The sequence below is a fragment of the Marmota flaviventris genome, chromosome 18, assembly GCF_047511675.1.
Source record: "Marmota flaviventris isolate mMarFla1 chromosome 18, mMarFla1.hap1, whole genome shotgun sequence".
Classification (NCBI taxonomy): domain Eukaryota; kingdom Metazoa; phylum Chordata; class Mammalia; order Rodentia; family Sciuridae; genus Marmota; species Marmota flaviventris.
The window spans coordinates 12640263-12668119 of record NC_092515.1 but is presented as its reverse complement, the minus strand read 5'-3'; the positions used below and the strand labels follow the sequence as shown (position 1 = coordinate 12668119).

The window sequence follows — 27857 nt, the reverse complement described above, 5'->3', positions numbered from 1 at the left end:
ATAACCAAGCACCATCCTTGCCCTGGAGAATCAGGAACCTTCTTTGAGAGATTTGGTCCCCATGTCAAAGCTAAGGAGTGAGCCAAGTTAGTCTTGGATTAAGTGCTGAAGTAAGTAGAGTGAGCCAGCCACAGCAGCAGAGACAGGTGCTGGGGGAGGTATGAGTTGAGGCTGAACCATGGTTTACTCTTGTGTAGCCATCAATTCTTGGAGTCTAAGACTGGGACTTTTTCTTGGTCCATAAAATGTTCTCCTATCTTGACTTCCTATTTATCTTATGACTTAATTAGGTTATTTAACTTATGGGAGGGCTAAATTGCAGACCCTTCTTTCTAGAATGATTCTGGGGTATGTAGGAAGGTGACTAAAGCCAGTCAAGTTTACTACAGGACCATAATCCTCTGTTGAATTCACTTTTTCCCTCCCTTGTCAGACTGAAGAATCTTGGTAAGGACTGAGGTAGAGAGGTCTTTGGGAGGAGAAATTGGAGAATATAGGGTCTAGCCTCTCAGTGTTCAAAAGGATCTTAGTCTTCTAGGGCTACCTTCTACTCAGGGTAGGCCAAAGTCATTACCTACTTTTGTGGGCCTTTGGCAAATTAGCCAAAGACAACTGTTGTACCTTTAGGTAGGACCTTAGAGAGCTTGTTCTAATTTACTGCTGGAGTTCCTCTACTGCCCCATAAAGCCTGAGAGCTCTCTGACATCTGTCATTCCATCAACTGCCATGTACAGCTTGCTAGGGAACCTCCCTGCATCCTGATCCTTTTCTCTAGCACAGTCTCTTTGACTTTGTCTCAGCAAGTTCTCTGGGCCACTGCAGTCAGGAACCTGCCAACATCTCTTGGTAAAGGGGACCCAAGAAGTGGTAACTAAGGAGTTTCTGAGTGATTTTGTACCATGTGGATTTGTCCTGACAGTAGAAGTGAAGACAGAGATGAAGCAAGAAGCACCCCCCAGCTTCCTGCCGCCCGAAGCTTCTCAACTCAAGCCAGACAGGCAGCAATTTCAAAGTCGAAAGAGGCCTTATGAAGAAAACCGGGGACGTGGATATTTCGAGCACCGAGAGGATAGGAGGTGGGTATAGGAGGCACTAGTCACCTTCATTCTGGTAGTTCTCCATGCCCTTAGCTCAAGCTCACTGAGAGAGGTTGAACAGAGCTCTCCCTGTCCTTGTACCCCTTCCTGCACTCACTGCCACATGGCTTTCCTAAGTTTTTGTTCCTTCCCCCTTTTCCTCCCTGCTTATGATCTGCAGAGTAAATTCTAAACACCTTATATTTTCACATGTGAGGTGCCAGCCTGCCTCATTTAAGTCCATCTTACTGCCCACGCAGTTCTGCAGTGTTCCATTCTTACTGGCTGCTACATGTCCCTGGGTTGGAAGATCTCTTTCTCACCCCTACTCCCAAACACACCCGCTCCTTCTGTCTACCCAGTCAGCACTCCCAGTGCTTTTGTGAGATACCACCCTTGCACTGGACACTGGGCACATAGAGGTGATTTGAACAGTGGGCTTTTCTTTCTGTTGTCCAAATGTAGGGACAGAGATAGTAGTCAGGATGTGGGTGAGTTTCAGGAGCTTATAAGAGGGAGTGGCCTCTGCTCTGGCCATTTCCCTTTTCCCTTTCCTGACAAGCCCTCCCCCTCCTTTCCCTCCAGGCCCTGTCCTACCCCTCCCTCCCTTCCCTCCTTCAGCTCCTGTCTGAAGCCTTTTCTAATCATGGAAACTAGGAGTAACCACTCCTCTGATCGTCTGGACTGTTCAAGTGACACATTTTATTTCCTACCTGGTGAGGTCCACTGTCTAATTAGCTTGTTACTCTCTTTTAAGAAAGGGCTTGGGGGCTGGGGTATAGCTCAGTGTAAGAGTGCTTGCCTCCCTCGCATGCACAAGGCCCTGGATTTCATCCCTAGCACCATAGAAAATAGAAGAAAAAGCCAGGGTCTCACAGGCTATGATTAAAGTTAGGGAATGGAACGCACCTCAGTGGGTTTCCTCCACTGCCTCCCACAAAGCAGGAGCCATCTGCTGATGGAGAACAGAGGAGGATCCTTGCTCTGACCCAGGAGTAGCAGGAAGACTTCCCAGGATGGACTTAACATGTCATGAGTTCAGCTTTGTGCCAGGCTTCATGTTAGCCCAGGACTGGCAGGGCTAGGAGGGGCCTCCACCAGAGGGAAGCCTGCAGCCAGAGGGGCAGGGACTGCCTGATCTGCACACATTACGAACCAGATGTCCAGGCATGATGCTGGGAATTAGACCCCCACTTTCTACCCTTCTTTCTTATTCCATACAGCAGGAGCCAGCAGTATGCTGAGTCCCTTTTTTAGTGTTTTGGTAGGAAGATATCTTATTCATAATTTAGGACACTTAAAGACAAAAAGAAACTGGGAAAAAAATAGGTCATTTTAAATCCTCTCAGAGACAGGGTTTTAAGAAGATATAGATAGATAGAGATAGATAGATATAGATAGATTATAATTACTGGGGTTTATCCAGGCTCTTGCCATTGCCTTTCGTGGCCCAGCACCCTTGGAATACTGTAGCCTCCCAGGGCATGGGCATGCATCAGAATCTTGGGGTGTGAGAAAAGGTCTGTGACAAAGCCCCCTAGATGGTCCTGATGCCTTTCCCTAGCAGAGCACAGCATTTATCCCTGGCCCCATCTAAGGAGTTAACAGCCATTGCTTTCACTACAAGTATGTAGGGTTCCAGACTTCTTTTGCTAAACTCTGGGAAGAAACTAAGAAGCAGGAAGCAGTTGGAGGCCACATGTAAATTCCAGCAGAACCTTTATTTCCCTTCCTCAGTGCTTCTCACACTATTGCATAACTTAACCCTCTTTCCAACACAGGGGTCGTTCTCCTCAGCCTCCTGCTGAAGAAGATGAAGATGACTTTGATGATACCCTTGTTGCCATCGACACATGTGAGTCCTCAGAGTGCCCACTTGATGCTGTCTTCCAGTTAATATTGGAAAGTTATTAGCTTGATCTTCTCCAGAATCCCTGTCTGGCATTATTAGTCCAGATGGGAGCTCCAGCATAGCTCTGGAGTCAGGACACTTGTGGAGACAGAAGACCTACACTCCCAACTACTCTCAGCTTTGGGGACCCTCAAGCAAATCATTCTACTTCTCCAACTTCTCTGCAGGGAAGAATAATCTCCTCAGAGAACGGATCCAAGAGGATTTTAGAAACCCAGACCCACCCTGTACACACAAGGGGTTGTCATTTAATCAGGGAAAGAATCTGAGAGCTGCTGGGGAAACTTAACTCTTTGATGACCAGTTCCTAGTTTCCATCAGCTGCTCATGTTCCTGGTGAAATCAATGCCACTTTGTCTTCTGAGGCACTAAGCTGACCTGCCCTGCTCTCTATCCTCCAGTTGTTTTCTTTCCACTGCATAAGTGGTTTTCCCCTTGACTGTGCATCTAAACACTTGGAGGAACAATTATGGAGGTCTCAGACCTAAGATAATCTGAATGGTGGAGCCCAAAGGACTTTTGTACCCAAAAGTCTGTCCGGGTCTAAGAATAGCACACTTATGAACAGAGCAAAAGGTTAGTTGTTTGTTCTTGTTTCTTTATGTACTAGTGTTTATAGAGCACTGGCTGTGTGCTTTGATAAGAGGTGTGTCGTAAGTTTCTTCTGTCACAGGCTCTTAAAAACAAATCTTCCCAGAGTAAAGGTAAACTTTTGTTGTTGTTCTAAGTTATACATGACAGTAGAAAAAGGTAAACATTTTTGACTATTGAGTGGTTGTGGTCTATGAGTTAGCATCTGCTCAAATGCCAAATATATAGACATTGGCACTCAGCCTTTGGAGAAAGGAGAGCACCTCATGAAAGAGATGGTTAGGAAAGACTTTCTTGGAGGCACGACTGGCTCCTTGAAGAGTGGGAAGAGTCAGTGCTACAGCAGGAGAAAGAAGGCAGAAGCCTGCAGCGCAGCTGGCTGTTGGTGCTTGGATGGCAGGTGTGGATCAGGGTCAGAATCTTGTACAACTGTTGGCAACAGAATTCTGACTCCAAAAGAAGTAGAGTTAGCACAGGGACGTGGTTGGAGTGTATGTGTCAGTGATTAGCCTTTTTGTATTCTAAAGTCTAAATTTGAAACTGGTAAGGATGTGGACCCTCTCCCTAGCAAATATCTATCCCCATCGAAAGATTTCTCTAGTTTCTAAGGGTCCTCCAAAAGCCCAACCCTTGAATCCCCACCAGATGAAGAACCCCAGTTCCTATGTGGGGTAGCATAGGCCAGTTTGCTGACCCTTTCTTTTCAAAGGGGGAGTAGCTAGAGGGTATGCCCCTTCCTCTTGAACCCTCTCTCACAATGTGTTAGCTGGTGTTAACACTGTTTCGGAACTTCCCCCTGCCTCTCTGGCTCTCCTGAGAAGTGTGTGTGTGTGTGTGTGTGTGTGTGTGTGTGTGGTGTTGGAGATCGAACCCAGAGCTTTGTGCATGCAAGGCAAGCACTCTACCAACTGAGCTATAGCCCCAGCCCTCTCCTGGGATTTTTAAGACATCAGCTGATGGTGGGCTTTTTCCTCCACAGATAACTGCGACCTGCATTTCAAGGTGGCCCGAGACCGGAGTAGTGGTTATCCACTTACTATTGAGGGCTTTGCATACCTGTGGTCAGGAGCCCGTGCCAGCTATGGGGTCAGAAGGGGTCGTGTATGTTTCGAGATGAAGGTGAGTGGGAGCAACAGAAGGAATAAGGACAGGAAGTAGAACCATCTGATGGAATAACCTGTCACCAGCCACATTTACTAGATCCATGACTGTAGAAGATTGAGCATAAACTGTGCCAAACAAAAGTATGCTAACTACCAGATCAGAAAACAGGCCAACCATACATACATTGCTTCTTTTTTGTGTGTGTGGTGCTGGGTATTGAATCCAGGGCCTTGTATTTGTAACTAAGCTATATCCCTAGCCCTATACATTGCTTCATCACACAGACTTTTACTTGGTGTAGGATTTGTTCCAGGTATTGTACAGCCAACCAGTCTAGTTTGGCTGTGTCTGTAGAACTGAGGAAAGGAGTTCTTTGGAAGAAGAGTGATCTAGAAATAACAGACTCAGGTATCAGTTACTTTAAAGTGAGGTAAGAGAGAAATCAGGGAAAAGAGCTGCCAGAGCAGGCCACATTCTGCCATCATCTCTTCAAAGTTTCTTGTCATGTTCGCAAAAATAATACATTGCTTATGTTGAACAAGGTTCAGAAAACACAAAGGAGTATAGGATAAAAAAGTAGAAGTTGGGCTCATGTCGTCTCAATCCCTGTCCTACTTCCCATAGGTAATTTATGTGTTATCAGTTTCTTGTGTATCCTTTGTACATCTGAACTTAATTATGGTAGCTGATATTTGTAGAGTACTTTACATGCACAAGATACGGTGCCAGGCTCTTTATGTTGTAGATTATGTCCATTAATCCTCGTTGTATTATCACAAAATAGGTACTGTTCTATCCCTAGTTTTTGGAGGTGGAAGCGAAACAGGGTTATATTTTATTGAGTAGGATACCATCAATGTAAGTGGCACAGTCTTTTATATGTCCTATATACTGTCCTATATAATGCTGTCCTATATAATGCTTTCTTATCACATCAGTTGTAAGATAGATTGTTATTTTAGAGACTTTGCCTTTATTTTATTTATTTATTTTTATGTGGTGCTAAGGATTGAACCCAGGGCCTCACACATGCTAGGCGAGCGCTCTTCCGCTGAGCCACAACCCCAACCCTTAGAGATTTTAAAATGTAAAAAATATGGGGCTGGGGTTGTGGCTCAGTGGTAGAGCACTTGCCTGGCATGTGTGAGGCACTGGGTTTGATTCTTAGCAACATATAAAAAAGAAGTTAATTAATTAAAGATATGATGTCCATTTATAAATAAAAAAGGAGTTTATTAAAAAATGTAAAAAAAAAGTATAGTCAGTTTGTTTGTTTGTTTATTAGTGTAAAAAATATGTATCTGAAAGTTAGTAAAATATGATAACTTTCCCAAGGCCACAAAACATTAAGGTAGATAGGGACGTTAAGTAAGCAGTCAAAACTTGATAACTTAGAGGTAAAAAGTCAAAAGGTGTGGTCTTTTAACCCCTAGTTCTTTAACTTAGTGCTGTTTCTTGGACTCTTTCCACCTGTACATTAGCCATGCATCATTCTTTTGAACTACTACATCTTAATTTTGAGGGGAGGTTGTACCATAATGTAACCAGTGCTGTGTTGATATTTTTTTTTTCATAAATGTATATAAAAATGTTGCACAGAATGTTCTTGCAAACACTTATACGGTTTATTGTTTGTTTGTTTGTTTTTTGGTACTGGGGATTGAACTCAGGGGCACTTAACCATTGAGCCACATCCCCAGCCCTTTTGTATTTTATTTAGAGACAGGGTCCCACTGAGTTGCTTAGGGCCTCACTAAGTTGCTGAAGCTGGCTTTGAACTCACAATCCTCCTGCTTCAGCCTCCTTCCAAGCTGCTGAGATTATAGGCGTGTACCAACTAGATTGCCCTCCAGAGACATCGCACTGACTTTTGCGGGGAGGGGGGTTTGCTGAGGGATTGAACCCAGGGCTTTGCACATGCTAGGTAAATGCTTATACTGCTCAGCTACATTTTCGGCCTAAGTTGTCCAGGCCAGCTTTGAACTTGTAATCCTCTTGCCTTTAGCCTCCTGAGTAGCTGGGATTACAGAAGAATTCCACCATGTCTAGCTTTTACCAAATATTTTCATAGTTACGTCCCCTATAGCAAGTGTTAAAACTGAAAAATAACTATATTTAAAATTTCTCTGACCCTGTACGCTCCCAGTCATTTCAGCAGTTTATTCACAATACTTCAAAATTGTCACTATTTTTTAATGACTGATAAACTTTCCTCCTGTATTGCTTCATAACCCACCAGCTTCCAGAAAATCAATCCTGAACCTTCTTGTCCTCTGCCCTCAGATCAATGAGGAAATCTCCGTGAAGCACCTTCCTTCTACAGAGCCTGACCCCCATGTTGTCCGTATCGGCTGGTCCCTGGACTCTTGCAGCACCCAGCTAGGTAAGGAGAGATCAGCCTGGCAATTCTGAGAATAGGTTGATTGGCCCTCCCTCTGGATTCTTGAGGGTCCTGAGATTTTCATTTCAGTGTAGGACTCCCAACTTAATTAGCCTGTAAAGGAACAGGGAGAGTAAGTAGATATGTGTCACCACCTGCCTTTTGACAGATTTAACTGAAAGGACCATGGTTCGTGGAATAATTCTTCCATGAAGACCGAGTTCATTCTTAACCTTCATCTTTCAGGAGAAGATCCAGAATTCTCTTCAGAAAACTGTTTCTTCTCTTTAAAAATGATCCTCTCCTTGTCCTCGAATCATGATGAAAATAAGTTCTTAAGCCCCATCAAGTTCTGTGAGAGTGTTCTGTTAAGTCTAATAGCAGAGTGAAAAGGGGAGCAGAGAACGGTGGTGCCAGGGCTGGTTGACAGAGATGTACTGGGGCTGGTCATTGAATGGTTTTGAGTTTTCATAGAACACCATACCTCAGCAACCTTTAATTACAATCTTCTGAACATTTATTTATTTTGTTTTTTATGCATATTCAGATTAGGTCATGCTATGAATACTGTTGTGTTTCTTGGGCATGTAGTTTTCAAGAAACATGGCTTTTTGACCACTACATAATTTTCCATTTTATACTTGTGTTTGGTTTTATGTTTTCCAGTGCTGGGGAAGGAACACAGGGCCTCACACATGCTGGGCAAACACTTCACCACCTCCAGCCCTATAGTTGTATTTATTTAATAAATCTCCTTTAAATTAATTGCAAGTTTTGCTGTTAAATACTTGAGCTCCTGTTCTTATGCATAATTGCCTAAACACTTAAAACTAATCTTTAAAAGAAGATAGGTTAGTTCAACCCTCAGGACCATAGGAAAAAAAGGAAAAGAAAAAAAGTAGTGTTGTTAGGTTAAAAAGAATACAGTTTTAATTTTGATATGTATTAGAATGTTTTATGTAAGAATCATGAGTCTTCTCATTTTGTCTCAGTTTTGAAATATGGGTGGTGGACAGTTGAGGAAACAAAATCCATAAGTTCAAGTAATATGTCCAGAGGCACAACTGAAAAACTACTATTTTTAATATCTCTCTGACCCTACACATTCCCAGTCACTTTGGAGGTCCTGGTTTCACTGCAACAGGTTTTTCAAAATACTTCAAAGTTGTCACACAGCTAGTTCATAGCAGAACGACACCTAAAATTCTGGCTGGTCAGCTCCTGCTATTCTGCTAGGATGCTCTGACCAAGGAACTGTAGAACCCAGGTGTCTACAAAGCGTTTGGGATCTCGATCAGACCCCTTCAAGCACCCAGTTTTGTAGCCTGTTGAAATCAAATCTAGTACTTTTCCCAGGGTTTAGTCCTCATTGTCTTTCAGAAGCAAAAGCCATCGTCTGATTTCTACCAAAAGCATAGTGGCCCCAAAACAATGACATCAGTGAATGTGACAATATCAGATGTCACAGGTAATGATGACATTGAAGCACAAAGCCTCCTCCATCCCAGAAACTCCTATTCTTCCATATTTTCCCTTTCTCTGCATAGCAGTTCAGTTCAGCCCCTACCTCCAGATTTAACACAACCAAAAGCCGTCTAGGCCTTGGGATTTCTGCATAGTAAAAGGCTTCCTTTCAACCTATTTACCCTCCGCCTCTCTACAAAAGGGGGCATCTGATTAATAAAACTAGTTAAGGAAATAATTTTTGTCTTTAAAGTATGTGGCGGCTATGCAGCCTCTTATGACCACTGCAGGTTTAATGTGACCGTGCCTGTTTCTTCCATCAGGCGAAGAGCCTTTCTCCTATGGCTATGGAGGCACAGGGAAGAAGTCCACTAATAGCCGGTTTGAAAACTATGGAGACAAGTTTGCAGAAAATGATGTGATTGGCTGCTTTGCGGTGAGTGTTAGCAGCTGTGGAAGTTGGCAGAACCAGATGTTGGTCTGCAGACTACTTTTTTGGGACACCTCTCTTCATTTTCCACCATATATCCAGCCACTTTTGTCATATCTCTTTGTCTTTCTTTAAGACTAAAATAATTATATTATTTTGTGTGAAATTCTGCTATTCTCTCCCCCTGATCTTTTGTGCAAAGCTGTCAGATTGCCCCCCAAAGAACGTTTGCCGAGTACAGTCTTCCTCTGTTCCTAGATACCAGTGTGATGTTTTCCAACTGGACCTTTGCTAGGAAATAGCTTATGTGCTCTTGAAGTAAATGGTATTGGCTCTTGTCCCTCACTGGCACCTTCAAAACCTCTCTCTTTCTCCCTTCACATTAGTTGAGTTGACTTCCTATAGTGTGTTCACTTCTGCAAGAGGAGAGGCAGGTGCAAAAGACAACACGATAGAAGGTGTCTGAGCTGCTGCCTGAGGCGATCCTGGATAGTAGTGACCAGCCATCACTGTTATGGGACGTGGTTGTTGACTCTAGGGCCAGGCTTCCTCGACCTGTTCCCTTCTAATTTAATTTAACCCATTAAAAATACAGTGATGTCTGGCACATAAGTGCTCAGTAAATACTCCTTGATATAATTAAGTTTTAGGATTTATAAGCAGTTTGTAAAATGTACTATGAGGTCCCCAAGGAAATGACTATTACTTTGGATGGTTCCTTTTGGTATTTTGCTCTCCCCACTCATCATACTATACAATATTTTTTTTTTTTTTTTTTACTTTTTTGAATTTGAAATAATTTTAACTTAGCGAAACAAGAATAAAGAATTCTTAGAGGTCCTTATCCAGATTCTGACAGTTTACCACATTTGTTTTACCATTTTTATGTGTGTACATGGGGTTTGGGTATGTGTGTGAGATTTGTGTTTGCCCATTTGAAAGTAGATTGCATACATCATATTTTTTTCCTTAATATTTCAGTGTGTATTTCTCAAGAATAAAGCTATTATCTTAACCACATTGTAGCTATCAATTATACATTGATATAATCTAATCCACGGCCCATGTTTAAATTTTATCAGTTGTTCTAACAGATTCTTAAGTGCAGTTTGCTTTCTGGTTTAGGATCTGGTCCAGAGGGCTGGGGATATAGCTCAGTTGGTAGAGTGCTTGCCTCGCATGCACAAGGCCCTAGGTTCAGACCCAGCACCACCAAAAAAAAAAAAAAGGATCTGGTCCAGGATTATGTATGCATTCTATTGCTATTTCTCTAATCTGAAACAGTTTCTCAGCCTTTCTGTATATTTCATGCCCTTTTCAATAAAACTTTTTTTTTTTTTTTAACCAAAATTGACCAGGTTTATACTCTCTACAAAGCATTGTAAACCTTGTGTTTTTCCCCATTTAACAGCAAATCCTGGCCATCTTTCTTTGTCTACACAGATGATATAGAGCTAGTTATATTAAAAACGTTTTTGGAGGCTGGGGTTGTGACTCAGTGGTAGAGCACTCACCTCATGTGTATGAGACCCAGGTTCGATCCTCAGCACCACATAAAAATAAATAAACAAAGATATTGTGCCCATGTATAACTAAAAACATTAAAAAAAAAATGTGGTCTAGTGCGGTGGCGTGCACCTGTAACCCCAGTGGCAGTTCACAAGGCTGAGGCAGGAGGATCGTTGCAAGTTCAAAGCCAGCCTTACCAACTTAGCAAGTCCCTAAGCAATTTAATAAGACCCTGCCTCAAAATAAAAGGGACTGGAGATGTGGCTCAGTGACTGAGTGCCTCTGGGTTCAATCCCTGGTACCAAAAAGAAGGTATATAGGCCTCATCCACCCATTTTTTAACATATCCTCTCCCAAATGTGTGAACCCACTCATTCTCAAGGGTTTCTATATCCAATTATAAGAAAGATGATTATTTTCTTCTTCACATAAAATGTAGCATATCATACATGCTATTCTGAATCTTTTTTGCTTAACTATGTATCTTAGAGATCTTTTTATAATGCTACCTAAAGGGCTTCTGTTTTTTAATATTGTCTTTATTTGTCATTTGTCTGGGCCATAATTGATGTAGCCTAGTTCCCCCTTAGTGAAGTTTGGTTAGTTTTGCACCTTTATAGTTAGTGGCTACCTAATGTGCTGTAGGCAGCAGGGTACGCTACTTTAATTCAGCCAGCTTTCCTTTTCATGGCTCTGAAACTTGTTTGCTGGTAGAGATAATATTACTGTAATAGCTTATCTTTTTTCCCCTTTACCAGAGTAACTTGGAGGACTTGTGTCCCCATGCATGGATCTCCTGTGCAACTTAGCCATTCCCTCTTCTCCATTGGTGAATATTTCACTCTGCTGGCATGAGCATTTTGCACATATATCTTTGCATTTTATTTCTTGGAGCTAAGGCATGACATAAGCAGGTGTGAGAGATGGAACTTCAAAATGGTACAGTGTGAATAATGCTGGCTTAAGGAGTTTGGGTCTTTGGGTCCCAGACTAGCATGGGTGTAATTTAGCAAGAATCACCCTACATTTGTGTCTTGGACAGATGGCTCTGTGGGTGGTGGATCTGTCAGTTCTGGGCAGTATGGTAAGTTCCTGTAACAAATAACCCACAGTGTTCATTTCCATGTCAGCAGAGGTGACTGGGACTTCTCATATTTATGTGGGAAGACACTGCAGAAACTGCTGCACTACAGAAACTGCACTACAGACTCAGGTCAGGATTCAATCTGGCCATTGTTGGCATGTCTGTCCTGCAGGGTTTCAGCTTGTGTATATCTAAGAGATGAATGGACTCTAGGGATTCTGAAGGTAGTGAGGAAACTCCTCACCCTTATTCCTTGAAGGACAAGTCTCAAGAGTGAAAGAATACCACGTCTTGTATTTTTGTGTCAGAAACTGGACCCTGTACTAGGCTTCATTCTGTTATTTTGTACTGGGGATTCAACTCAGGGGCACTTAACCACTGAGCCACATCCCTAGCCCTATTTTGTATTTTATTTAGAGACAGGATCTCATTGAATGGCTTTAGTACCTCACTTTTGCTGAGGCTAGCTTTGAACTCTTGATCCTCCTATCTCAGCCTGCTTGAGCCACTGGGATTACAGGTGTGCACCACTGTGCCCTGCTGAAATACAGGGTTTTTTTTTTGAAATATTTTTTAGATGCGATGGGCCTTTATTTTGTTCATTTATTTATATGTGGTGCTGAGAACCCAGTGCTCTACACATGCTGGGCAAGCGCTCTACCACTGAGCCACAACCCCAGATCCTGAAATATAGTTTTGACCAGGCCCCTCAACCTCCTCAAAACAAGTCAGCACTCTATTCTGCTATCATCATCGAGTCCATACTCCTGAGGTGACTTGGAGACCCCTTTATGCTGGGAGTAGGGGAGTTGGCTCCTCCCCATCTACCAACTCCCAGGTCTTGGGTAAGAACTGGTTTGAGTGGGATGTTCTCTGAGCTGTTTCTTGGTGGTGTCCAACTGTCCAAATGTGGAGTAAGGATGCACTGATGTCTGCAAAACTGGCTGTATTTCTATCCCTGTACTGATTTTCTTCCACTTTGGCTCCCAGTGCCTTAAACCAAGAGTTGGTAATTATTTTTGGCTTTCTCTTCTAGGACTTTGAATGTGGAAATGATGTGGAACTTTCATTTACCAAGAATGGGAAGTGGATGGGCATTGCCTTCCGAATCCAGAAAGAAGCCTTGGGGGGTCAGGCCCTCTACCCTCATGTTCTGGTAAAGAATTGTGCCGTGGAGTTCAACTTCGGGCAGAGGGCAGAGCCCTACTGTTCTGTCCTCCCGGGATTCACTTTCATCCAGCACCTTCCCCTTAGTGAGCGGATCCGGGGCACTGTTGGACCAAAGAGCAAGGCAGAGTGTGAGGTGAGTGGGCCTGAAGACTGAAGTGGTGTTGGGTCCTCTACAGCTTCCTTGCTGCCAAGGTAGAGAGGAGACACTCACTAGCCACATATGGTGAAAAAAATGTAAACTCATCTCGTGGGCCACCTTGGGGCAAGCTTCTCGGGATTGGGTTCAGGGTTGAAAAGTTGCTCTGAGGGTGAGGTGACGGGTATTGGTATAGCCTAGGCCAAGCAGGGGTGGGGCTGTGTCAGTCTTCCTGAATCTTAGAAAATTTCCAAAAGGAAGCAGTCACACTGCTCCTACAGTGAGGCCAGATTATAGGGAAAGGATGCTTTCCTCAGTAGAAAGGATTCCAGGCTTTCTAGTGAGTATATTCTGCCACTCAGTGTTCTTGGGAGAGGTTGAGCAATTCTACTCACACAGGACTGCCTAAGAACAAAAAAGACAAATGACCTTTGGCTCTAATAACTACATTGGTGACCTTTGTTCTTAAAACAATATTTTTCTCATACATGGTTTATGTTTATTTTAGAAAATTAAGAAATATACAAAAAACTAAAATTTCACCATTGGAAAATAAGTTTGTTTTCAGAATATTGGAGTTCATCTTATTCTTTTTGATTGTGTGTGTGTTTAATTTTTTAGTTATGGTTGGACACAATACCTTTATTTATGTGGTGCTGAGGATCGAACCCAGGCCCTTGCACATGCTAGGCGAGTGCTCTACTGCTGAGCCACAACCCCAGCCCTATATGTGTGTTTTATACACACTCATAACTAAGATCATTTGTAGCGGTGCTGTGGTTATAAGGGTTATAAGTTTAATGAGACCAGCCTCTGCATTTAACAAGGCCCTCAAAATAAAAAGGACTGGGGATGTAGCTTAGTAACGGTTAAGCATCCTCTGGGTTCAATCCCCAGTACCTGCCCTCCCCCCACACACACACACACACACAAAGATTATGTGGTATAACCAGGTCAGTATCCTGCCCTTTTCACTTATCATTATTTTGTGTTTTGTGTACTTTATCCAACCACATGAAAACTTCTCTTTCTCTTTGAACTTTTTTTTTTTTTTTTTTTGACAGGATCTGGCTTATATTGCTCAGTCTGGCCTTGAACTCTGGGGCTCAAGTAGTCCTCCTGCCTCAGTCTCCCAATAGCTGATATTATAGGCATGCACCTCCACCTATGGCTTTAAACATCAGTTTAATAGTCAATAGTCTCCCTTACTAATCATTCTCTTTGTTGACCATTTAGGTTACATCTAGTGTTTGCAAAATTCTTTTAGTGTGTGTATACCAGTGATTGAATCCAGAGATATTTTACCACTGAGCCACATCCCAGCCCTTTTTACTTTTTAATTTGAGACAGGGTCTCACTAAGTTGCTTGGTCCTTGCTGAGTTGCTAAGGCTACTTTGAACTTGCAAGCCTCTTGCCTCATCCCCCTGAGCTGCTGGGATTACAAATGTACACCACCATACCTGTCTTAAATTCTAAAAATACTGAGTAAATAGTTCTGGTCCCATTCAGACTCCCAAGAAGGTTGTACCATTTCTCATACACCCTCCATGTGCCAGTCCCTCTTGATTGCCTTCCCTGTGTTTTCCCTGTCAAAGACTGCTTAATCCTTGAATAAAAAATGTAAATACTAATAGCATACTTACTCACCTTGTGCCAATCCCTGTACTTGGACAAGTCTCATGTCATTGAATTCTAAAAGCAATATGGTGAGGTAGATATTATTTTTGCTTTCGTTTTTCAGAGGCAACATGAGGTTCAGAGTCATTCTCTCACAATTACCAGCAAGCCAGGGTGGTGCCATGCCATACACTGTTGCTATTTCACATCATACTTTCCCTCACCTTTTCTTGTAGATTCTGATGATGGTGGGCCTGCCCGCGGCTGGCAAGACCACATGGGCCATCAAACACGCAGCCTCCAACCCTTCCAAGAAGTATAACATCCTGGGTACCAATGCCATTATGGATAAGATGCGGGTAAGGACAACCCTTGGCCTCTCCCTACATGCCTCTCACCTACTAGGTGCTACCACGCACCTAGGACCACTTAACCCTTACCACATCCTGCCCACAGGTAATGGGCCTGCGCCGGCAGAGGAATTATGCTGGCCGCTGGGACGTCTTGATCCAGCAGGCTACCCAGTGCCTCAACCGTCTCATCCAGATTGCTGCTCGCAAGAAACGCAACTATATTCTAGATCAGGTACTTACTGGTGACCAGCATGTCCTCAGGACAGGGGAGAGGACTAATAGGTTACCTGGGAATTCCCCTCTGGTCCATTTCTCTTTTCCCCATAATGCTCTTCATCAGCAATGCTATTCTAAGGGTCAACCATACATGAGATTGTAGTTAACAGACTTCACGTAACTCTGAGCCCAAACATCTGGTGGGGTTTGGAGCCATGATTAGGCTACTAGCTCAGGATCAGTAGCAGCCTCAAAGAACATTATCAGGTAAGAGCCACTTAGCAAAATGGAAGAGGCATAGGTTTCTGAGCCTAACAGACTGATGCTTGAATCCCGCCTCTGCTACTTTGTAGTTGGTGCCCTTGTGGGCAGCTGACTTTCCTCTGTATCTGAGTCCCCTTGTCTATAAACTGGGGATCATAATGATCCTCACAGACCTACATAGGACCTACTAGGTGCTACCACGCAGTTACCCAGCAACTGTGATGATTGTTATTTACTGTATAGGTGAGGCACAGCCCAGGTTAATTAGCAAGTCTTTATGACTAGGAGATACAGATTTAAGACATATTAAGAGCTGGGTTCTTAACATCAGGTGAACCTTTGAAATCAAATGTAGAATATTGTATACAGGTACAGATGTGTTCTTTCAAAAACAACGCAGTTTTGAGTTAGGACAGAAATGTTGACCAAGGTTTTCAACATTACTCAAAAGGATGAGTGACCCAAAATGGTTAAGGATCCTTGTCTCAGAGTAATGAGTTCCACATGTTTGTTGCCTGTGGAGTGTCATACCTAACATTTGTCCCAAAGACTTCCTCAAGTAGCAAAGGGTGTTTCCTTATTTTCTGTATTTGTGGTTATATGAACAAGCCTTACATTTGTGCTATCTTAAGAACCTGTGAGTGAGCAAACATGTAAACATTTTAGCCTTACTAAAATGCCTTCTGTACATGTAGCTCTGGGTACTTGGTTACCCTGAGTTCGAAGGGATCCTGATGAAGGTGGAGCTGATGACAGGATGGTGGTTGACTTGTCAGGAAAGAATTCCAGGGACCATGTTGCTTTCTCATGGGGTGAGGATCCAAAAAGCCATCCATGGTTATTGCTCCAGCTTGACCCCATCAACAAGGCACCCAACCAACGTTCTCTTACCTTTGGAGATTTGTTTATTTTTTAATCCCTTGGCCTCACTTTTCCCCCTTCTCTTCATCAGGGTGTTTTGAAATTTTAGTTTGATTTGGCCCCAGTTAGACTCATTTTTCTGAAACACCTAGATGTGCTATGGTTTTAACACCCTGAGGGTACCTGTTTTGGATAACCTAGGAGGAATTTCTTGCCTGTTTTTTTCTTGATTTGCGGGTTAGATCAACTGTGAAAGTCATGAATTATGTGGTCCAGTATAGAAGGATTATAGTCAGGGGATCATCTGTTCAGAGGGCCTACGTGGGTCTCTCTGGAGATCAGATCCCCTGCATCTCAGCTAGGCACAAAAGACCTGAACACTGTAAAGTCTCACTGTCAGCCTTCTTAGCTGGTGGTGGCTTGTTCAGTGACGTGTCAAAGGCTGCTAGAATCCTGGTGGGGGGACATGCAAGTCCAACCAACAGTGAGGCAAAGAACCTAACCTCTGAAAGTGAGGAGGCGGGTTCTCTGGTTGGCCCCAGGTCTTTTGGTTAACCCCAGAATGGACTTAGGTCCTGAAGTTTTAGGTTACTCAGCCCTGGGGAGGCAGTCTGAAGGCAGTGTTTGACCTGTTTGGGCCTAAACCCCAAAAGTTGATTCTTTCTTATAAGAAAGAAAGAATGGGTATATGTGTATATATAGAAGGTTCAGAACAGACAGCTGGCCAGATTCTCGTACTTCTCATCCCACCAGTGTTGGCAGTGAGGGATAAGTTAATAATGCATAGCTGTCTTCTGGGCTAGGTGGATCTTCCAAAGGTAAGGCCAGTACTATTAGGAAAGTCCCTGAATCTCAGCCTAGGATCTTCTATTCCTAGGTTGTCAGTTCTACCTACATTTGGCTCTTCCAGGCCTCCTGTTTCACGGTTGACCTCGGAAATGCTCATTCTTATTAGGAAAAAAGAACTTACCTTCATAAGCTAGGCAGGGTTGTGTAGCCAGATTCTACTTTTGTCTAGCCAGAACCCCAGACCTTATCCTAGGATTTATCTCATGAGACACAAGCTCTCAAGTGTGTTGGAGCTTCATTCTGCATCACAGCCTATTCAGATCAGGTGAGCATCAGAGGGAAATACTGAGAACATCAGAAGGAATAACAAGAAAGAAAGTGAACCAGCGGGGATCTCATAAAGGGAAGGGCCTGCCTAAAATCAGGCTTTTGGTATACTGGTCAGCTCTGCTGACTTTGCAGATGGCCAGTCCCATAATGTTTGGGGCTGTGGTGGAAATTGGGGAAAAGTGTCAGGAAGTGTGAGGTATCTGGGCCAGGATATGGACAATGATAAAAATAGTTGAGATTTTGTCCAGGACAGTCTGGAGCCACGGTCACATTTTCTTCAGGGATGGATATGACTAAATTTGTCTAGGTAGTAAAAAAACTACAGAAAGAGGAAGGAAAAACAAGGATTGGAAGGCCACATTGCTTCAGGTGACAGTGTTGCAGTTGGGAAGCCCCTGGAGTGAGGTTTCTGCCCTATCTCTAGGTTATCAGAGGGCCTTAAAAATGAAAACAGAACAGAAGCTCTGTGTGAGACAACACAGTTGCCCTCCTGAAGGCTGCGGGTTAAAAGGCCCAGCTGGGCATTGGTCAGAGGCAGGGCTGGGGGCAGTGACTTTGCCAACCTGGTCTCACCCTCACAGTGTACATTTCTAATCCTGCTTGTGTCCCTGTTGGCAGGTGCCACACTTTCTCCTGAAACAAACCCAGGGCAAGGGCCACCTGAGAGCTTGTGTCCGATGGGGTACATCCTAGGGTAGATGTTGGGGTCCTGGCCAAAGAGAATTAGAATCTTTGTTACCCAGATTAGATTTTCAAAGTAAACCGCCTCTTGTTGGCATGCTTTGGAGAAGGGGAAGTTTCTTCCCTCCACCCCCACGGTCCCCAGAGCCTCAAGCCTGTTCCATTCCTGATGCTCTGGCCAGTTCTCTTCCTACATGTGGAGTTCTTTCCACTGGGGTTCATCACCTCAACCTAGAGCAAACTTTTTCCTCACCAGCTTTAAATTTGTTCTTATGGGATCCAGCCAGGTGTCTCCTGCTGCCAGCCTAACACTGTTAAGACAGGTAAACACATAGTAGGCCTTTTAGAGAACTCAGGATGTCAGCAAAAGTTATTGCCTGTGCCTGCTGTTTCCTCCCTCATTTCCTCAGATTTTCACACACCAGAACTCACCATGCAGCTTCTCTGAGAAACCTGACCTTTGTCCTGCCCACATCAGGTTTTGGGGGTTGTCAGGAACCAGGGAACATAGTCCAGCTCCTCTCTTAGGGTCAGCATCTTCAAGCTGGGATTGGGAGGAGTAGGAGCTATGCAGAAAAGCCATGTGGCTGGAAAAGCTGACCTTGCTGTTGTGACTATCTCCTAGCAACAGCCGCCAGGGGCCCTAGTGACCAACAGTAGTACTGGGCTGGCCCAGGGCTCTGACCTCACCATGTTTGCTGTGGTAACAGCCACTAGCAGCTAACTCCCTTTCCTCCAGGAAAGCCAAGCACTTACATTTCTGCTGGCACAGTTTAGATGTTATTCTTCCCTTCTTACTCCTTACCCAAGCCAAGGAGTAAGCAGGGGAGGTGCACTCTTAAAGCCCTCCCTGAGAGGGTGTGTCAGCTCCAAGCATCTGAGGATCTGTTCTCAGATTCAAGCCTCATCTTGAGACAAAGGCCAGCTGTTTATGAGTCCATACTGCACACCCCTATTCCTCCTGTTCTGTGAAGCTGCAGGGGCTACCCTGTCAGTAGCATTGCTTCTTTGTCTCCTCATTGGGACATTGACAGGACAGTTCTGCCACATAGGAAAACTCCAGTGCCCTTAGAGTGCAGAGGATTCAGATTAGGATAATTGGTACTTATAGAATAAGAGAACAGATTATCAGAAAATAGCCTGGAGTCATGTTCATTCTGGTACCTACACATGACTTTTGTGTCAGGAGAAAACTTTTAATTACTTAGCTTAAGGAAGCCAAATTCTGTCTTCATATGAGCAGAATGCCACATTCTGCGGCACTCTTAGGAATGGAGTCAAAAAAAAAAGAGAGAGTGAGGAGTAGGGACTTCATTTTTCTCCTATAGCCTGTGCCAACTATTAGTGGCCCCTGGCCCCTCCAGAACCAGTGCTAAAGGCCCCATAGGTGTGCTGTTACTACCCTCCTTCAGAACATAAGGGTACTTTCCCTAGGAAGTGAAAGAGAACATTTTTCCCTACTTTATGTCAGGCCCAGGGGAAATGGCTGGTAAAAGAACAGATGTACCTTTGGTGCTTGGAACTCCCCCAGGTCTGTGCTCACATCCCTGGCCTCTGTTCCTTCTATCTTGGAAGAGGGTCCCTTGCACCTCGTCTTTTCCTTAATTTTCTCTGGTACTTTCCACTGAAAAACCTCTCTTAGGACAATGTCAATCCTGTTCACCATATTTTCAGATCCTCCTTGTGTGTTGACTTATTTCCCTGCCACATGCCAGAGGTTTTTACATCTGCAAATTTTCACCAGAGTCAGAAGAAAGATGATACAACCCCTAACTTTCAGATGAAGAAACTTGAGGCTCAGACTAATTCAGGGACTTGTCCACATATTCAAAACTACTAAAGGATACAACTGGGATTTCGGCCTTAGGCTTCCGCAAAGCCACTGTTCTTTCCACCCTGCCTCATACATAGTCCCTGCTTTTCCATTTGGGAGAGCATTGCAGTTTAACCTTTCCCTTTAGTCCAAGCTGCTTCCAGTTACCACTGCAGTGTAACTATCCAGAGTATCCCACCCAGTGATGACCATACCAACAGGGCTCAGGTTTGTCCAGGACTGGCTTCGAGCCAGGATCTGGGCTGGGACAAGATTCTTTATTCACATGAACTGGTTCAGTCTTCACAGCAACCAGAAAACAGACATACTGTTTTCTCCTTTCAAGTCTTGAGACTCAATAAATATACAGTAAGTTGATTTTACACAAAAGCAGGCTGAGGCTCTGAGTGGCTTGCCCAGGGTCACGAGGTGTGATGAGCCCAAGTCACATTAGAGCCAAGGTCTGCCAAATCGTCCCACAATGCACCTACTTCTTATTGAGGCGTCTCCTACCCTGAGATACCTTATACTTTGTCAATTGTTTAGTGGTCACTCCCCCAGTTAGTCCTCACCAGCCCTGGGAAGGAGGCTACTCAGCCTGTTCTACAGAGGAAGCAGCTATAGAGACTGACCATAGTGAGTGGCCACACCAGGACTTATGCTGGTGCTCTTTCTTCCCTGCTGAGCCGTGTTCTGAGAATACAGTATTTTCTTATTGATTTCTGCAGACCTCTTTACAGATTGTTCTTTCTTCTGCAGCTTCTCCCTGCAAAGCCACTGAAGGCTGTTGTTTAGCTAACAACTAATCACTTCACTTCTGTTGAGTTCCTGAGTTTAGAGAGGGAAGATATCACATAGGTGCTGGGTCCTACCTCTAGAGATGAAGTCTCAGGAAATCTAAAGTGAGGTTTTGGCTGCGTGCTTTTTCAGTAGTGTCCACAAGATACAAATGCAAAGGCAGAGTCCACAGAGCCTCTGCAGTCCTGAAGATCTGGTGTGTGGTAGGTATTGGGTTGGTGGAAGCTGCTGTTGCTGTTTGGTTATGTGCAGGTGTTCTGGAGCACTGCTCCATGGCCACACCTGCCTGCTTTGGAGGTAGAAGAAAAGACATAGAAGTAGCAGACTGCACTTGGAGAAGCATGAGTTATTGTCAAGCTCCCTGGTTAGAAGCTTGTGGGTAAGACTGATATTTCAGAGAAAGAGCAAAGGATAGAACCACAGCACAGTGTTGAGGGAAACAGTCCACATAACTGTTAAAAGGGGTTGGTTAATTATGGACTATCTGTACTATAGATTCTGTATGATTGTTTTAAAAAAAGAAAAAAAAAAAAAAAACACCATAAAGAAGAATTTGAGAAACAGTGCATGAAAAGAGCTTCCGAAGTATATAGTACAATTCCATTCATGTTAAGGATTACACAAGTGTTGGTAGAATTGTACAGAAGAAATTCAGTACAAGTTATCTCTGGAAGTAGTGCTGGCAATAGGCAGATGGAAAGCTTTTTTTACTCCTCTGTACCTTGTTGACTTTGTACCATTAGCATGTATTACGTATGGAGAAAGAAGTTGTAAAATGCAATCCCAAGGGGGAAAAAACAGGATTAGCCAGGCACAGTGGCACATCTATAATCCCAGCAGCTCAGGAGGCTGAGCCAGGAGGATCACAAGTTCAAAGCCAGCCTCAGCAACTTAGAGAGCTCCTAAGCAACTCAATGAGACCCTGTCTCTAAATAAAATATTAGAGCTGGGGGTGTGGCTCAGTGGTTGAGTGCTCCTGAATTCAATCCCCAGTAACCCCCGCCCCCACTCCCCCAAAACAAGAAAGTTAAAAACAAAACCCAGGGCTGGGGTTGTGGCTCAGTGGTAGAGCACTTGCCTAGTATGTGTGGGGCACTGGGTTCAATCCTCAGCACCACATAAAATAAAGGTATAAAACAAGGTAAAAAAAAATAATAATATTAACCCATCCATTGGAATCCCTTGCCCTCTGCCTGTTAGCTGCTACTTTCTATCCCTCTTTTTAAATCAGTACATTTGCCAAGGCAGACATAAGAATCATAAAAGTGAAGCAGGGCAGTTTCCTGAGTCTCTGCTTAGGAGGAGCACTAATAGGCTTTTCTTTCCCCTGGCCTACATAATACCCCTCAGAGGAAAAACAACTCTTAATGCACCATCTCTTGCCTTTTCTGTTACCTACCCTAGACAAATGTTTATGGGTCAGCCCAGAGACGAAAAATGAGACCATTTGAAGGCTTCCAACGCAAAGCTATTGTAATTTGTCCCACTGACGAGGACCTGAAAGACCGAACAATAAAGCGCACCGATGAGGAAGGGAAGGATGTCCCTGATCATGCGGTCTTAGAAATGAAAGGTAGGAAATAAGTGACGCCCAGAGGGCCTACTCAGCAGGGTCCTTAAGAGAAAGAGCTCTTTACTCAGTGTGTCCTTCCCTGCTCCCTAATTATTCCTTTTGTGATCTTCCGCTTTGTCCCTTCCTGGTCCCCCACAGCTGTGAATGGTGAAACTCCACATTTCACTCTGGCAGGGTTTTCGGACTAGATGGAATTGGACAGCATGAGGGAAAGAGTATGTGGGACCTCAAACTGGAAGGCCTGCTCTGGCACCCGCTGGCTGGGCTGACTGGGCAAGCCTCGGTTTGCCCCTCTGTAAAAATAAGGATGTGGACCACTTGCCTAACCCACTCCCTGGGGCAAGGCTGGAGAGAGCTAAACACTGCACTCAGGTGGGGCTTAGCCACCTCTTCAGGAAAGGGTCTTTTCATTCCCTGACAGCGTTAGAGTCAGCCTCTCTCTCTTAACTTCTCTCTCATTCACTCTCCCAGTTTCCTCCACCAGTGTTCTGGAGGTGGAGGAGACCAGACCTCAGAAGATACTGACCATTTTGTTTCCTTCCTCCTAGCCAACTTCACATTACCTGATGTCGGGGACTTCCTGGATGAAGTTCTGTTCATTGAGCTGCAGCGGGAAGAAGCAGACAAGCTGGTGAGGCAGTACAACGAGGAAGGCCGCAAGGCTGGGCCACCCCCTGAAAAGCGCTTTGACAACCGAGGTGGTGGTGGCTTCCGGGGCCGCGGAGGTGGCGGCAGTTTCCAGCGCTATGACAACAGAGGCCCCCCTGGAGGCAACCGAGGAGGCTTCCAGAACCGAGGGGGAGGCAGTGGTGGTGGAGGCAACTACCGAGGAGGTGAGACATCTCAAACACACAGTTCTCCTTACCTTTTGTTTCCACATTGGGGTTGGGCTTTGACTGCTATTCAGTCAGCACTAAAGCTTACTGAACTCCAGCTATGGAAAAACTAGGAAGAGTCAGACTGTGGGACCTCAAGAAGCTCTCCCACTATTTTACTCCCCTGGCCTTGCTTTTTTGCCCTTTTATATGACATGGTGTCATCTATTTCTGTGGCTCTTCCCCCATCTGACCATGATCTCCTTGGAATCCTGGAACCTATTGAAAACCTGGCATGCCGCAAATATTAGGACTGTTTTGGGGGTTTAAAACAAATGGAAAAGAAGACTCATTAGAAAGTTAATTTGCCTAGCATCACCCAGCTTAAACCAGAACTGGTATTCAATGATCCAGAGTCCAAGTTTTTAGTGAGTGCTGCTTTCTATAAAAAGTCTTTATTCATAATTTAACAAATATGTTCTAGCTCTCCTCTGTCTCAGGCTTGTGCTGAATAGTTCTGGGGACATAGCTATGGCCCAAATAATTTAATGAGAAAGCCCAAGGATATTGTGACCTGAGATGACCCTGAACCAACCTGCAAGAAGACACCAGGGCTCAGGAAAGATCTCCTGAGGAGTTAATGTCACAGCTGAGGTCCACAGGCCCAATAGGAGTTGGCCAGGAGGAGTGTGAGAGAGTTCTAGGCCCAAGACAACAGCAAAAAGACCTTCAGACCAAGCCTGAAGAGGACTTGATCTGACTTGTTCATGGCTGCCATTGGTGCATTCTTCCTGAACATCTCTTTCCAGTTTGTTTGTGTGTTGAAATGCAAAACACAATAACACACAGCCAGGATAGCCCTGATTTCTGTCTCCCTAGGCTCACAGGCCAGGAGAGGAGACAAACCTGCCAGCAGACAATGATGACCTGTTGTTATCAGAGCGGGGAGCATGCCAGGGCTCTGGAGAAGCCAGGGGGTTTGCTTAGTCATTCACTTTAACTGAACAGCCTCTGGGCCTGATTGACCATGCCGGGAGCCATAGCAGTCACCAAGGCAGGCCAGGTCCTGGAGGCTGTGCATTGAGAATGATAGGGCCTCCCTCTCCTGCTGATTTCTCCAATACAGGTTTCAACCGCAGTGGAGGTGGTGGCTACAACCAGAACCGCTGGGGTAACAACAACCGGGATAACAACAACTCCAACAACCGAGGCAGCTATAACCGGGCTCCCCAGCAGCAGCCACCACCACAGCAGCCACCACCACCACAACCACCACCCCAGCAGCCGCCGCCACCACCCAGCTATAGCCCTGCTCGTAACCCACCAGGTGCTGGCAGCTACAACAAGAGCAGCAGCATCCCTGGCTCAAGCGCTAATACCAGCACCCCTACGGTCAGCAGCTATAGCCCCCCACAGGTGAGGGAACACAGATTTGTTCACACATGTGCTTTTAACATAGGAGAGGCCATGGGTCTGAGGGAGTTGCCAACACATGCTTGAGCCACAGCCTCCACTCTTCCCTGCAACCTGTCCTCCTTTCTTCCTGGCAGTGCTCTTCACCGAGCTGACCCTGGACATTGCCAAGTCTCCCCAAAACCAGGGAGTAAATAAGCCCTGCTCAGAACTTCCCCCTCCTTCTATCATCCTCAGGAATGAGCTAGAAGCGCTGGTCTCTCCAGCACATGTTTATGTCTCTTGGCTGTTGCTAGCCTCACCCGATCCCCAAGAAAGTCCTCAGTTAGAGTCATGCTTTGTTCAGGCTGAAAAGAGATGATCTCTTGTCATAGGGTTTGGAGACCAGTGCCCCACAGTTGGTTTGGAACTTTGTGCTGAGAGCACCAGCCCTATGCAGCTTCTGGGCTCTATTCCAGTTCTTGGAAAGTCATTGCTCAGTCACCTATGGTGCACATAGGTTCCTGCTGACTAGGGCAGTCTGTTTATTGCACAGCCATTTCCTGAGCACCTTCCTTATGCCAGTTCTGGGAGCAGCTGCCAGGAAACAGATGAGTGTTTCCCAGTTCCAGTCTAGTTAGAACATTTCCTAGGGTAGGAGTTGGTCAGGCATAAGTTCAAACCCCAGCCCCATAATGACCTGGTTTTATGTCCCTGGACAATTGGCTTCATCTGCCTGAGCCTTATTTTCCCATAAAGGAGTATAGGTATTAGTAGAACTCATTTCCAAGGTTTGTTGTAAGAGAGAGGGTACCGTAGCTTAGTGGTTGAGGCTCTGGGACTAGGTAAACCTGGAGTCAGTCCTTCAGCTATTTAACCTTGGATCAGTGATTTTACCTTCTTGAGCCTTGGCTTCCATTTCACATCACAGTTGACTTGAAGATTAAAGGAATTAATGGTGTAGCTTATACATGAGAAACAGTAATTGTCACTACTGTTTTTCTCAGATCTTTGAGTAACAACTACCATTTATCACATGACCAACATGTTGAATACATTCAGCAAGACAATCTGAAGGAGTAGTTCTGTTGTGATTCTCATTTTACACAAAACAAAACTGGGATTTCAAGAAATGCCGTGTGCCTTACTCACCCAGGATCTCAAAGCTGGAATTAAGAGTCCCAAATACAGCCCTAGGACTGGCGCTTCATCCTAACCTGTCCTACCATGTCAGAGCTTATTCACCTTCTCAGTCCTAAATAGCCTCCACCAGGGAAGTGCCTTTGTGGGCTCACTGCTTACAAAAGCCCTTTGTCAATCCCAGCTGTGAACTGGCTGCTTCATAGAATTCGGTCTTTTTCTCTTATTTTCCAGCCGAGTTACAGCCAGCCACCCTACAACCAGGGAGGTTATAGCCAGGGCTATACAGCCCCACCACCTCCACCTCCGCCACCACCTGCCTACAACTATGGAAGCTACGGTGGCTACAACCCGGCCCCCTATACTCCGCCACCACCGCCCACCGCACAGACCTACCCTCAGCCCAGCTATAACCAGTATCAGCAGGTAGGTACCAGTCAGGCTCCAATGGGATGGAGAGGGTTCCATGGGCCCCTCCTGGGGATGTTTTTTAAGATTATAGCCCCTGCTTATCCCTGAAATTAACTGGCAGTCAAAATTAACTGTGGTTCAGCCAGTCTATTTGGTGAACATGTCTGCACTGGTTTCTAAATAAATGGTGTCCTACTCTGTCCATGGTGCAGCAAACAAAAGGGAAGGGCTGGCAGAGCAGGGCTTCCAAATCTTGCTTCAGCACCATGGCTAGGGGGCTCCAAGTCCTGCCTCAAGTTGGTGCTTAGGCCACCATACCTGTTTTTTTTTAAATATGATATTTAGCTACATTTGAAAAGACACTGGGTTGACAAGCCAGGAGACCTGGGCTTCGGTTCTTAAATTTCCACCCATGTGGCATCGGGTCAGCTGTTTGTCTTCCCAAGGTGCCTTGATTCTGTCAGGGGTCCCACGTGTTGCTGGCTATCACTGACCTAGGCAAGGGTTGGCCAGGGGAGGAGTAAAATGTAGAGTGGATGAAGGACAAATTGGTGCTCTTGGTCTCTCTCTCCAGTATGCCCAGCAGTGGAACCAGTACTATCAGAACCAGGGCCAGTGGCCGCCATACTATGGGAACTACGACTACGGGAGCTACTCCGGCAGCACACAGGGTGGCACAAGCACACAGTAGCCAGTGTGTCTGGAGGCTCCCGGGGCCACTGCCGGCTTCCTGCACCAGCGCCTGCCTCGGCCCCTTCTCTGGCCCCTCCTCTACCCCCACCGGGTCCTGTGGTGCTGGGGATGGGGTCATCCCAGAGCTGCCTCCCTCCAGCCCACTGCCTCTCCTTTGGGGGAGGGGTCTTCTCCCCCACAGGCCAGGCATTTTTCTCTGGATTCAAACAGGCAACAGTGACCTTTTATTTTGTTTGTCCCCTCCATCTCCCACCTCTTCCTTTTCCTCCTTGCCCCTTTTTGACTGAAAATCCCTCTTTCCCTTGGTCATCAGTGAGGCCACAGTGACTAAGGGGAAGACCCCTTCCTGTTTGTTCCTCCCAGCCCTGCTCCAGCCCCTCAGCTTCCCAGACCCTCATGCAGTTGGTTGTAAATTCTTCCAGGAGCTGTTTTACTGTCTACTTTTCAGGATTAAAAAAAAAAAAAAAAAAAATCAAAAACTTAAAAAAAAAAAAAAAAAAAGTTTAAAAAGCAAATGTGGAGGGAGGAAGCAGCAACATATTTTTTTGGTAATTATGCTTTTTTTTTAATTTTTAGAATTTGTCTGTTTTTACTGTGGGTTGGCCGTTGATACTTCATCAAAATAACCATTTCTTTGCTGAGTTCAGGTGACCGAGGAAGAGCCACACCCTCGAAACAAAACAAAACACACAAACAAAAAAAACCACAGAATCATCTTTAACCTAACTTTTTATATGATGTCTCAGTTCCCCGTAACTTTGCACACAAGCTTCTGTGTTCAGTTGAATTGTAACTGCTTTTTGTATTTGGAGAGAGTGTGACTATTGAACTTGAAACCTTTTATTCTGGGCGTCTTGGTAGTTTCTGGTGGGATTAAGCGGGTGAGAGGGTGAAGGGAAGTGGGGGGTTCTTTCCCTTCAGAATATGAAGTTTCCCCCACAGCCTCCTCTCCAGTGCCCTCCCAGGTGCCAGACCTCAAGTTTTTCCTACAGTGATATACTTTGATTATTCTTACTTCCCCTTTACCCATGTTTTAACAGGATTTTAACAAACTGCACTTATTAAGAAATGTGTTTGCCCTGTTTTGTTTTGTTTTGTTTGTTTTGTTTTCCTTCAATAAATGACATGGCACCTCCTAGCAGGAAGGAAGCAGGATCAAAACCCTGAAGTGTTACTGCAGTTGACCTTTAATTGGGGTGGGGAGGCTTTTTCAAGGGGAAATTATTTACTTATCCATTAAACATTGAGGGATTC

At 44.8% G+C, this 27857-nt stretch overlaps 1 protein-coding gene across 3 annotated transcripts in view; it reads left to right on the top strand.

The window, feature by feature from the left end:
• Positions 1 to 27446, top strand: part of Hnrnpul1 (heterogeneous nuclear ribonucleoprotein U like 1) — a 32570-nt gene extending 5124 nt beyond the window's left edge. For 2 of the 3 annotated variants that reach the window (XM_027920634.2, XM_071604168.1), the window contains exons 3-15: positions 920 to 1076; positions 2858 to 2931; positions 4559 to 4698; positions 6967 to 7066; positions 8851 to 8963; positions 12587 to 12853; positions 14711 to 14833; positions 14931 to 15059; positions 21984 to 22152; positions 22701 to 22985; positions 24094 to 24383; positions 25734 to 25925; positions 26485 to 27446. In XM_027920634.2, the coding sequence (XP_027776435.2) occupies positions 920 to 1076; positions 2858 to 2931; positions 4559 to 4698; positions 6967 to 7066; positions 8851 to 8963; positions 12587 to 12853; positions 14711 to 14833; positions 14931 to 15059; positions 21984 to 22152; positions 22701 to 22985; positions 24094 to 24383; positions 25734 to 25925; positions 26485 to 26601 (2156 nt within the window). In that variant the 3' untranslated portion in view covers positions 26602 to 27446. The remainder of the gene's footprint in view (positions 1 to 919; positions 1077 to 2857; positions 2932 to 4558; positions 4699 to 6966; positions 7067 to 8850; positions 8964 to 12586; positions 12854 to 14710; positions 14834 to 14930; positions 15060 to 21983; positions 22153 to 22700; positions 22986 to 24093; positions 24384 to 25733; positions 25926 to 26484) is intronic. The other variant, XM_027920636.3, reaches the window with a different exon arrangement.
• The last annotated feature ends 411 nt before the right edge of the window (positions 27447 to 27857 follow it).